Source organism: Stomoxys calcitrans, chromosome 1 (genome assembly GCF_963082655.1).
Source record: "Stomoxys calcitrans chromosome 1, idStoCalc2.1, whole genome shotgun sequence".
Classification (NCBI taxonomy): domain Eukaryota; kingdom Metazoa; phylum Arthropoda; class Insecta; order Diptera; family Muscidae; genus Stomoxys; species Stomoxys calcitrans.
In genome coordinates, this window is record NC_081552.1 from 157,282,155 (window position 1) to 157,294,358 (window position 12,204).

The 12,204-nt window shown below is 38.2% G+C and overlaps 1 protein-coding gene across 2 annotated transcripts in view; it reads left to right on the top strand.

Moving 5' to 3' along the window:
* LOC106082387 (cadherin-23) overlaps positions 1 to 12,204 on the top strand; it is a 118,936-nt gene that overhangs the window by 41,751 nt on the left and 64,981 nt on the right. For both annotated transcript variants that reach the window (XM_013244855.2, XM_059367311.1), the window contains exon 2: positions 4,828 to 5,252. In XM_013244855.2, the coding sequence (XP_013100309.1) occupies positions 5,030 to 5,252 (223 nt within the window). In that variant the 5' untranslated portion in view covers positions 4,828 to 5,029. The remainder of the gene's footprint in view (positions 1 to 4,827; positions 5,253 to 12,204) is intronic.

Below are 12,204 nucleotides of genomic sequence, written 5' to 3' on the forward strand. Positions count from 1 at the left end.
TCAAAACTCATTAGTGTTAGTATCTCTTCCAAGTTATTTAAATGACGAAAACATGTAAAGATTTGCCAAATACGAACCATGATGTACGGTATTTAGATTTGACTTAACCCAATTTAATGTGCTTTTACTTATGTATCTCATTAGTCATTCCGATTTAGATATACGATAAAAATATTTAGTAACATGTTAAAACCATCTAATCTTTCATCACTCTCTTGACAAAAACCAAAGATGACAATAATTAAAAACGATTGTCTTTTCAAAATGACAAAAATTTACAATTTAATTGCTTTTAAATCTCTTTATTTAGGACCGTCCCTGAGAAAAAAAGTCCATTGTTTGGATTTTTTCTTTGATTTATGGTGCCGAAGAGATTTGGAATTCAAAGAAATGAAGTAGCCACAGTCCACTCAATGCAATGGGCAACACCCATTTTTCAACAAAGCAAATAAACATTCTCTACTATGATATAAAAAAAAAAACTAAAAACAAAAGACAATGAACGTGCTGCTGCAATGGTGTAAAAAAAATTATAAACAACTATTTATTAACAACTTTTGATTCAAGTCAAGGTCGGACGAGAGTATTAAAAAATAAAAATGCAAGTTATTAAATCTATTCAACTTCAGAAATTCGATGGTAAAAAATTAAAACCATTTTATGGTTATGGCACTGGATACGGCTGGATCTAAATCCTGGTTAGAGCATTAACGGTATGCCATACACTACGTTGAAAAAACTTTTAGTATGGCATACAACTCCTTCTTAATAGCCGCTATGATCAGCTTAAAGCACCCAACTCTTATTCGGTTTGGATAATACAAAGGGTCAGAGAATATTTTGACTTGGCATAGGCGCAGCGATGAGGGCCATGGGGCACGGTAGACTATTTTAGAATTTTGATCCATACACGTACAGATTAAGTGGGAGGCAGCCTCTGCGGATAAGAGATTTGAAGCGATAGGAGAATGGATAGAGGATAGGAGCAGGTAATACCATCGCTGTATAATCGAGTCGACGCACAGTGGGTGAAAGTCGAAACAACTAATAAAAAATATGCCGCGTGAAAATGGCTAGAGATATCTTTTTAAAATTTTGAATGGTTAGAGCTGAGGTGTTAACGAGATCAAGGCCCTAGGGTGTTTGGACACCTTTTGGCAGGCTCTTAAAATTGGTTACCTTGGTATTTCGAAAAATTGTTTGGGCTATAGTGCTCAAAAACCCCTACAAAAAAGTCCACAATATCTTCACTGGTTTTGAGGATATACGAATTTAAATTTTTATTTGTTGAAATTTTGGCCGAGATTGGCTTATATTTTGCAATTTACGAAGACATTTATAGCTTGATTTTCATTTCAATGCATGATTTGGATTAGTGATAAAAAAAAACTCAGTCAAAAATTATGGAAAGGTTAGACTGCGCCGCTGGCAGCAGTGCCTCGCACTCGACTACAAGTGTCGATTATACCGCCCATCCTCTATCCAATCTCCCATCGCCTTGACTCTCATAGCCGTAGTGGCTGTCTCATACTTAATCTCTATGTATATGGGTTGGATATCTAGAATAGTTTCCAGTGCGCTAGTGGGCGTGGGGCACTGGAGACTCATCTCTCCTCCTATGTCAAGACAACATGTTCTCTGAATCTGTTGTATAATCCTTATGTTGCACTTTTTCTCTTGACGACACCATTAGAAAACAATTTTCAGCGGTGGTTTTTCCCTCCTAATGCTGGCAACATTTGCGAGGTACTATGCCATGTAAAATATCTCTCCAAAGATGTGTCACACTTCGGCACGGCGCTCGGACTCGGCTATAAAAAGGAGGTACCTTATCATTAAGCTTAAAACTTAAATCGGACTGCACTCATTTATATGTGAGAAGTTTGCCCCTGTTCCTTGGTGGAATGTTTTTCTCCATCGCAGTCCACCAAACTACTGAAGCGTAAGTAAGTATTGCTCTTATCACGCTCCTAAAGATTCAGTGGACTATCCTCGCATTCAGGCCTCATTTCTAGGCTACAGCCCGTATACATAGTACCCAACATCTGCGAGCCTTGTCAGCACGCTGCTGAATGAAATCTTCCTATCTGGGTTACAATTGAGACCACCAGGTATAGCCCAGTATTATGCAAGACCCTTTCGGGCCTTCTGCATAGTTGGTTCGGATCCTTACCTCTTAGAAGAATTATAACATCGTCTGCGGAGACTGTGTTATTCTTGATACAATGCCCAGTGTTCAAGGCAGTGTGGATTCACATTGCCTAAACAGGTTTTTGATAAAAAGTACTGTACTACTATTCCTGATAGGATCCATTGTTAGTTAGATAGTTTTCTATACGGATGGTTTTAAACTAGACGACCAGACGGGCTTTGGGGTGTACTCTGAAGAACTAGAACTGGTCATATCGAGAAGGATACCCGACCACTGTAGTGTTTACCCAGCGGAGATCCTTGCAATGAATGAAGTGATGAAATGGCTAAGATAGAATGTCATAACCATAATTGACATGCATATTTTCTCAGACAGCCAGGCAGATATTAAATCCTTGAAGAATGTATTCCTGAATTCAAAAACCTCCCTCGACTTTCGCATAACTCTCAACGAGATGGCTGAACAAAGAAAATGAAATTGGGCGTTAAGACCACCCATTTGGCGGTCATAAGGCCCATTGGGTGTTATGACCGTTTTCCAATGATAAAAAATTTCGGCGCTACGAAATAACCCCCAATTATTTCATTTCATTATTGCAAATTGCAAATTTTGCCCATGAACATTCCACTAAGGAACAGGGCAAACTTCTCACCTATCAATGATTGCAGTCCGATTCAAGTTTAAGCTCAATGATAAGGGGCCTCCTTCTTATAGCCGAGTCCGAACGGCGGAGAGAAGTCTTACATGGCATATTACCTTTCAAATGTTGCCAGCATTAGGAGGGGAAAGCCACCACTGAAAATGTTTTGTGATGGTCTCGCCAGGATTCGAACTCAGGCGTTCAGCGTCATAGGCGGACATGCTAACCTCTGCGCTACGGTGGCCTCCATTTCATTATTACAAAGCGAAAATTAAATAGCCCCTAATGAAAAAAAAAACACTTGCATTGTATCATCAATTACTTGACAAAACGGGCAATGAATTTTGCATGGTTAGCTAATGCGTCCTCCAGAACTTTAGTGGAGACCGGGCATCACGCCCAATTAACTTAAAAAGATTATCTTGATGGTCGTAGCTTTTAAGTTGGCAGTTGTTGGAAGTCATAACAAAACACTACATGCAAATAGCTGTCATAAGACCGATCTCTCGATTAAAGGTCTTGGGACCATAAAAGGCGCATTTATTATTCAATTTCGCCGAAATTCGGGACAATGAGTTGTGTTAGGCCCTTCAACATTCTTCTTTAATTTGGCTCAGATTGGTCCAGATTGGTCCAGATTTGGATATAGCTGCCGTTAGGCGGATCTCTGAATCCAAAGTTTTGGTCTCATAAAAGGCGCACTTATTGTCCGATTTCGCCGAAATTTGGGACAGTGAGTTATGTTAGGCCCTTCGACATCCCTCTTTAATTTGGTTCAGATCGGTCTAGATTTGGATATAGCTGCCATATAGACCTATCACTCGATTTAAGGTTTCTTGCCCATTTATTGTCCGATGTCGCCGAAATTTGGGACAGGGAGTTCTGTTAGGCCCTTCGACATCCATCTTCAATTTGGACGAGATCGGTTCGGATTTGGATATAGCTGCCATATAGGCCGATCTCTCGATTTAAAGTCTTGGCCCCATAAAAGGCGCATTTATTGACCGATTTCGATGAAATTTGACACAGTGACTTATGTTAGGCTTTTCGACATCGGTGTCATATATAGTTGAGCTCGGTCTATATTTGGATATGGCTGCCAAAAGGATCAATATTTTGTTCTACAAAATTGAACAATGACTTGTACTCATTAGACCACTCAATATCCGTGACGAATTTGATCCAAATAGGACCATATTTCGATATAGTTGCTATGGGGCATAAATTATGCATTTTTACCGGATTATGATGAAAACTGGGTATTCAAAGATCAAACCGGCCGAACTTAACGCGTTTTTACTTAGTATGTAATAAACAATGTATTTTGTTGTATAGGTTTTCATAAAATCCATACCACGGTCATAAAGCCCAAAATTGATTTTGGGCCTTACGACTGTTGGGCGTTATGCCATGTCACCAATTTGGCCGTGCGCCTCTGTTTCGTTAACACACAAAGTCTTTAAACCGATTTGTAAATTTGCAAGACCCTTCCAATTAGGTTTTTTATGATCATAAAATAAAAGCTGTACCTTTGCACCGTAGTACAGTAAATTCGTACCAAATATCGCTCCGATCTGTCCATATTTGGATAGAGCTGCCATACAGACATCTTTTTCGAATACCGTACAGATTGGAGCATATAAAGATATAGTTGCTATATAGACCGAGATATATAAAATTTGGTCTAAATCAGACTATATTTTGATATAGCTGCCTTATGAACCTATCGTCCGATTGAAATTCTAGAGACCATGAAAATCGTACGTCTAACCTATTTCACTTCCGTCAACTCAATTAAGTCATATTAATGAAATTAAACTCTCAAATCCGTTATATATTAAACCAAATTGTTATTTCAACCATATTTACAAAATGACACCATTTCTAAATGGACCATCATGGCGTCCATAGGCATGTTTAATAAGAAAATGTAAACACATCCATAAAAAAAGGTGTTAACCTAAAAACCAAAGTCATTAGCAACCACATGTGCTTAATACCTGTTTCAATTTTATTTTCATTCTTCCAATTTCAGGCCAATACAAAATTCGCTTATTCGGACTATTGAACATTCAAACTATCGAAGTCTATGAAATAACGAACGAATAAACGTTAGAACTTTTAGTTTACAAATAGTGGTCAATGTATTGTAAAAATCTAGAGTGACTTGTGTGAAGCTAAGATTTTTGTCCACTTAGTAAAGACGGCTAAGAACATTACAGTGAGATAGCCTTATTATGAACGGCAAGTGGATATGGTGGTCGTCTGACCACTTTTTGGTATTGAAGTCGCAAATGCTGAAAATGTTTTGGTATGCTGTTTTATTGCTATTTTGTGTGCCATGGACAACTTCCCAGTTCTTAAATCAGCCGCCACATTTTGTGCCTGGCTCAGGTGATATGTCAAGATTTAGCCTTTCCGAAAATTCACCTGTTGGCAGCCCTGTCTATCAATTGCGAGGTAAGTGTCACCCTTTCGTATTCCGTTGTATGTCTCAAAAAAAAAAAACAAACAAGCCAATATCTTTAATAAGTTAAAATTCGTTTCGAAGAAGAATTGACTTTATGTTAAGTTTACAAATAAGATAAAATATGGGTTTTGAAAAATTCCTTTAATGGAATATGGGAAAGCATTACGTTAACGTACACATAAAAAAATAAAATGTTTGGACTTTTTTTGTGACAAACAAAATGCTTTTAACGTTTTTCTTCAACATATTAAACGCTAGACATAAACGCAGCCTTTTTTAACGTAACTAACTTTGTTTATTGTAAACCCTTTAGCAGCTTTGCCTATGGTAAAACAACCTTTCTTTTGTTGTTGTAAAAAACTCTTTGATTGCAAAAGTGTTCCGATAGCCGCAAATGATAACTCGTTTGCCGGACCAATAATTATTCTCTTGTGTCTATCCTACTAGAAAGAATGGGTGAGTTTTTGAGAATATAAACCCGTGATAGTTTTCATCCCTAATGCTGGCAACGTTTGTGAGGTACTATGCCATGTAAAAACTTCTCTTCCACGAGGTGTCGCACTGTGGCGCGCCGTTCAGACTCGCCGTTCGGACTCGACTCATTGATATGTGAGAAGTTTGGCCCTGTTCCTTAGTGGAATTGTTCATGGGCAAATTTATACCAGTGATGGGCACAAGCAATACCATGGGCTTGCACATAATTGCAATTGTGTGCTCATCACTGGTATAGACACATTCTCATTAATAAATTTGTTCCCCTTTTTTCGTTTTAACTGAGCAAAGATTCAGTATATCCAGTAGCTCGGTCGAGTGGGAAAATGAAAATTTTTAAGGTTGGTATGTCCAATGCCAAAATGGGTAAGAGCAACACACAAGTGGCTGCTAGGTACAATAACACACGACAAGAATATCCAGCGCTCATACATTGTTGGTTTAACTCCACAACTCCCGTAAGCAATTTTTGTTTTATTTATAGCATGACGAATACAGGAGATCATAATACATGTTATACATATCAAAAATTCTTGCAAGAATATATTGCAAAAAAGATGTACCTTATCGCAATCAACGTTTTTTCTAAAAGAAGTATACTTGGAGAAAAATTTCTTTTTTTAACAGACAATAATTTTCGTTATATTCGGGTTTTCAACTAGATTTTCTTCACTTTTAAGTTAATTTAACGTCATACCTGTGTATATGTAAATTCTTTTAATTTTAAAATATATTATGCAAAAAATGTGTCCATTTTGCTCTAATGATTTTTGTCATTGTACGTCCTATGGCGAAGCTCTAAAAATTGTCAATTTCCACGCTTACCATCTGCCCATCACTTTTTATCCATCACTGGTATGTACGCTTAAATACTCACGCTCTCTCCCTAGTAGAAGAGACACAAGGGAAGAGTTATTGGTCCGGTAAACGAATAATCATTTGGGACTACAAAAGAAAGGTACTTTTACCGCAGGCGAAGTTGCTAAAGGGTTTGGGACAAACTAAATTAGTTACATTCGATAATACTACGTTTGTGGCTAACGTTTGATATGTTTAAGCAAAAAGTTAAATAGTTACAATAAAGCAAAATCTTCGCGCTTAAAGTACTTTGTTTCTCGTAAAAATATCTGAAATGTTTTATTTTTTGCGTGTAGCCACCATAATGGATATTTATATGCTCATTACTTTTATGAACACAAATCTGAGAATAAATAAGACACGCAAAAGAGATATAACAATTGGAAAATATTTGCGAAAACTAAATCTTTTTTATTGGCGACAAACTTATTTTATGGTACTCGTGTAACAGCTCCCTCCGCGGTTGAACGAAAGTCGTGAAATTGCCACTTTTTGATGTGAAAGTCACTTCGTTTGTGGTAAAAAATCACATCGTCTGTGGTAAGGGATGGTGCCTTCCTTTAAACGAAAATTGTTTAAGCTACAAATTTTTCGTTTACAGCAAAAGAGGTTTTGTTGCAAGGAAAGATGATTTGTTTACTTTGTTTATCACTTGTATCTCATGCATTTCGCATAGAGTAGAGAGGCGTACACTCAAAAGACTAAGTTTTGGTTTTTTTTCATTTTTTATACCCTCCACCATAGGATGGGAGTGTATTAGTTTCGTCATTCCGTTTGTAACACCTCGAAATATTCGTTAAGGACCCCATAAAGTATTCATGTTAATGTCACACCGCACAGCCACCCAATTGTATAATTGCTCCCACTCTATATTTGGTGAGCCCATGCTCTGCGATTCGAATAAGCCGGAGTGAGCTTGAAACTCTCCACTCCACTTTGAATCGCAGATCATGGGTAGAACAAATAAAGAGTGGAAGCAATGACACAAGCCTGCTATAACTCCCATATACACCGATCTCCCAAATGTATTTCTTGGGACTCTAGAGGACGCAACTCATATCCCAGCATATACAAAATCTACGGTGATTTCTTGTTATGGCTTTCCGTTATCATTTTTTAGTGTCTGGCTATAAAGAGTTCAGAGAACTTGATAAGTCCGATGCATGCTGGAGAGTTTGAAAGATTCGGCCCATTCGCACTTAACACACTGTTACTTGTTTTTACTTAAAGCCAGTTATTAGTACGTGGCGCTAAACATACTACTTACATGACTGCCTTAGCCAAATCTTTTTTAAGGAAGTCACACAAATTATGTCGTTTTCGAAAAAACTCAACAATTTTAAACATCCACCAAATATGGAGTGATCAAAATCACTTGAAGTAGCCGTTTTATTGTATCACACGCCATTCAACAAATTTGGGTGTTATGCAGCTATTTATTTTAATTGATGCTCTCGGTGAGAAAAAAACTTGATTTTGTTGTTTGGAATGTAGTACAAATTTCAAATTGACATTAGCTAAAGTAAGAAGTTGGCAAAATATTGCCCAAGTATTGCACAGTGGGATAAAATCGGAAAAAACTAGAAAAAATCTGCCATTTGAGAACCGGATGATAATTTTTTGAAATTCTTTATGGCTTAAGTTGAGGTATAAAAACGATCACGTTCAAATTTCAAAACCCAAGATGGCCCTGGCGCATCTTGGTATTTCGAAATTTTTTTCGTTTTTTTTTCGTAAGAAAAAAAACCCAGGTTGAGGATTGTAATCTCTCTTCTGGTTTAGGGCATAATCGACTTTTAACCCTTTAAGGACGAATGGGACATATATGTCCCATTTTGCATTTTTTCTCTGCAATCCACATATAGTAATGGATTTTGGATAATTTGTGTTTACTCGATAGAGAACCAATGAGGGTATAAAATTCCGTAACATGTTGAAAGTATTTTTCCGGTTTCGTTTTGGTAAGATGTCAAACACAAAAATGTTTTATTATTTTTTTCATTAATTTAAAAGTTTTCTACTTTGAAGATTTTGTAGAGTAGGGAGCTACATTTCTAGTATTATTGGTGCCAATGTCTCCTCTGACAGTAACTTTTCCATAAATTAATTTGATCATATACTTTTCTTTTTACACTTGCTACACTGGTGGGACATACGTACATGTCCCATTCGTACTCAAAGCTAAATAAAAGGGTACAGATTCGTTTATGACTTTTTCGGATATATTGTATTTATTTTTAAAAGCAATATGTACATTTATAAATAGAACACAACCATGCCCAAAGCAACCACGCCATAAGGCATGGTAATGCTCTCGTAAACATTCCGTAAATGTAGGAAAACGTGTCAGCTGTTTTGTTTTGCTTTATGAAAACGCATGCGAACGATTGCCGAACGTCTGTCGACCATAAACGGAAAGGAGACTTCAGTAAAAATAAAATTTTACGTTCCGTTTTGGCGTCAGATGACAAAATTTGAAGTTTGAAGAAATTTCCAAACTACAAATGAATGTTTAGAAAACTGATATTCTCCTATTCTATTTCTCTGTTGCATTTATTACAATTTATTATTTAATAAAAAAGGTTAATTGGAAAAGTAAATGTTGTGAAAAAAAGTGAGACATATGTGATGACAAGAAATTACAAGAAGAGATAAGGGCTAAGCGCCAATACGGCGCTGTCGTTTCCGCTAATCCATGCTATCACTATGTCGTGAAACTGAGGTCTATTCAGGGATACCACACACTCCTCCACGCACTTTGAACTCACTGTACTAGAGCCCACGGCCTTGAGGGCCGCCATATACACATACTGATTTCGACCCGGCACGCGATGATTATAAGCACCACATCAGTTGGAACTCTGAGCTCCAATTTGTTTGGTGTTCATCGTCATTACGAGAAGCTCAGCTGAGAGCTACCGGGCGAGTCTACAGGTTGCGATTAGTGAAAGACTTTGTATACGGGGTAGCTGCAATTGAAATCGGGGACAATCAGCGGTATCGAAGGGAGAATCTGCGTGAGAGGCCGGGCGGCAACGGCTTTTGCTTAAATACTGAGTGCCTGTGATACTCGATGTGACAATGCGAACTATTGGCATCTTTTAATAATCAATGGCCATAACGTTCCCGCGGCGATCGGTGACCGAAACTTGAGCTTGAAGAGAATCGCTGCCTCCTTGTACAGGTGTGGCTACAACATCATCATCAACAACTGATTTCGAAAACTGTAAATCCCTTCCCAGAATTTCTTTTCTTTGGCACAAAGCTCTCCCTGAAATGTTGTGTTTGTCGCAGTATAGTCCCAATCCAGTACTTGTCTCCTGAAACCCTCCTCAGTCTGCCCATCGCATCCATAGTTTCGAGAAGGGAAACTCGGCCGAATTCTGTCTCCCCCCGCGGCTCAGGCTGTCCACTGAGCCTGTCCATCTCCTCGTTGTTAAATGCCCTCTCAATATTCGAGAAGGTCGCCATTGCGTACTCATTCCGTCTTCTCCAACATGCCTGAAGTGCTTCGACGTCAGATCTCTCTCACCTTCAAGTCTTTTTATACCCTCCACCATAGAATGGGGGTATACTAATTTCGTCATTCTGCTTGTAACACCTCGAAATATGCGTCTGAGAGCCCAAAAAAATTGATCGTTATGTCATTTTAAGTCGATCTAGCCATGTCCGTCCTTCCGTCTGCCTGTCTGTCGAAAGCACGCTAACTTTCGAAGGAATAAAGCAAATAATACAGGAATAAACAAATTTTTTTTATTAGTGTAGATCGGTTGGGATTGTAAATGGATCAAATCGGTCCATGTTTTGATATAGCTGCCATATAAACCGATCTTGGATCTTGACTTCTTGAGCCAATAGAGCGCGCAATTCTCATCTGATTTGGCTGAAATTTTGCATGAGGTGTTTTGTTATGACTTCCAATAACTGTGCTAAGTATGGCGCAAATCGGTACATAACCTGATATAGCTGTCACATAAACCCATCTGGGATCTTGACTTCTTGAGCCTCTAGAGAGTGCAATTTTCATTGGATTTGTACAACGGCTTCTCTCATGACCTCCAACATACGTGTCTATTATGGTCTTAATTGATCAATAGTTTGATACAGCTCCCATATAAACCGACCGCCCGATGTTGCTTCTTGAGCCCCTACAAGGCGCAATTCTTAATCTCGAAATCTTGATAGCGTAGTAGGGAATAAAGCCTTAAATCTTGCACAGACGCTTTTTATTAATATAGGTCATCAGTGATGGCAAATATGTCATATATGTTTGTAAAGGGCGATTTTTAAAAGCCATAGGAAAGTTTTTCAAAAAAAAAAAAAAACATACAATTCAAAAAAATTCATGAAATATTTATTTAAAGCGACAGTATGGTTCAAATAATTTAATGTTTGAAAATTTTTTCATGCAAATGTTGACCGTGACTGCGCCTCAAATGCTACATCGGCTTAGTCCAATCTTGGCATACTCTCTCCAACATTTCGGCCGGTATCTAACGAATAAATACTGCAATTTTGTTTTCCAACGCGTCAATTGAAGCGGGCTATGCGCTTTAACATAGCCCCACAAAATATAGTCTGAAAGCATTCAATCGCACGATCTAGTCGGTCAATTGACCGGTCCCGAACGTGAAATAAAATGTTCACCGAACTCGCCTCTCAATAAGTCCATTGTCACGCGTGCTGTGTGACACCGCAAGTCAAGCTCTTGTATTTTGGGAAAAAAACGTTGGATATCATCTCACGGTAGCGGTCACCATTTACAGTTACGTTACGATTCGCATCATCTTTGAAGAAGTAGGGTCCAATGATGCCACCAGTCCATAAACCGCACCACACTGTGACTTTTTCTGGATGCATTGGTAGCTCTTACAATGCTTCTGGCTGATCTTCACTCCAAAATGGAAAATTCTGCTTATTGACGTACCCATTGAGCCAAAAATTAACTTGAAAAATCAGCAAGCACGATGAACTTTCTGCGTGAGCTGTTAAAACCAGAGTTTCAAAAACACAAAAGCTAAAAAATCACCCTTTATATGGACTAAATTCCTACGTTTGGCTTTTTAAGTTTAAATTTTATCCGATTTTGAAAGAGTTTGGTATTCAAAGTACTCGTAAATTTGCAAATACAAATTTTCCCATGGGCATTCCATTAAGGAACATGATGAGCCCGGAAGGCGTCCCGTAATGGGACAGTACCTTACAAATGTCTCCAGCCAGGAGACAACCACCGCTGGAAATTTTTTCTAATGTTCCCGCCAGGATACGAACCCAAGCGTTCTGTGTCATAGGCGTACACATAGATAATACAAAAACAAGTAAAAGCGTGCCAAGTTCGGCCGGGCCGAATCTTATATACCCTCCACCATAGATCGCATTTGTCGAGTTCTTTTCCCGATATCTGTCTTAAGGCAAACAAAAAGAAAAGAATTGCTACAATGTTGGAGCAATATCAAGTTATGGTCCGATTCGCACCATAATTGATTTAAATGTTGGAGACTATAGTAGAAGTCATTGCGTAAAATTTCAGTCAATTCGAGTAAGAATTGCGGTGTATATGGGAGCTGTATCACGCTATAGATCGATTCGGAC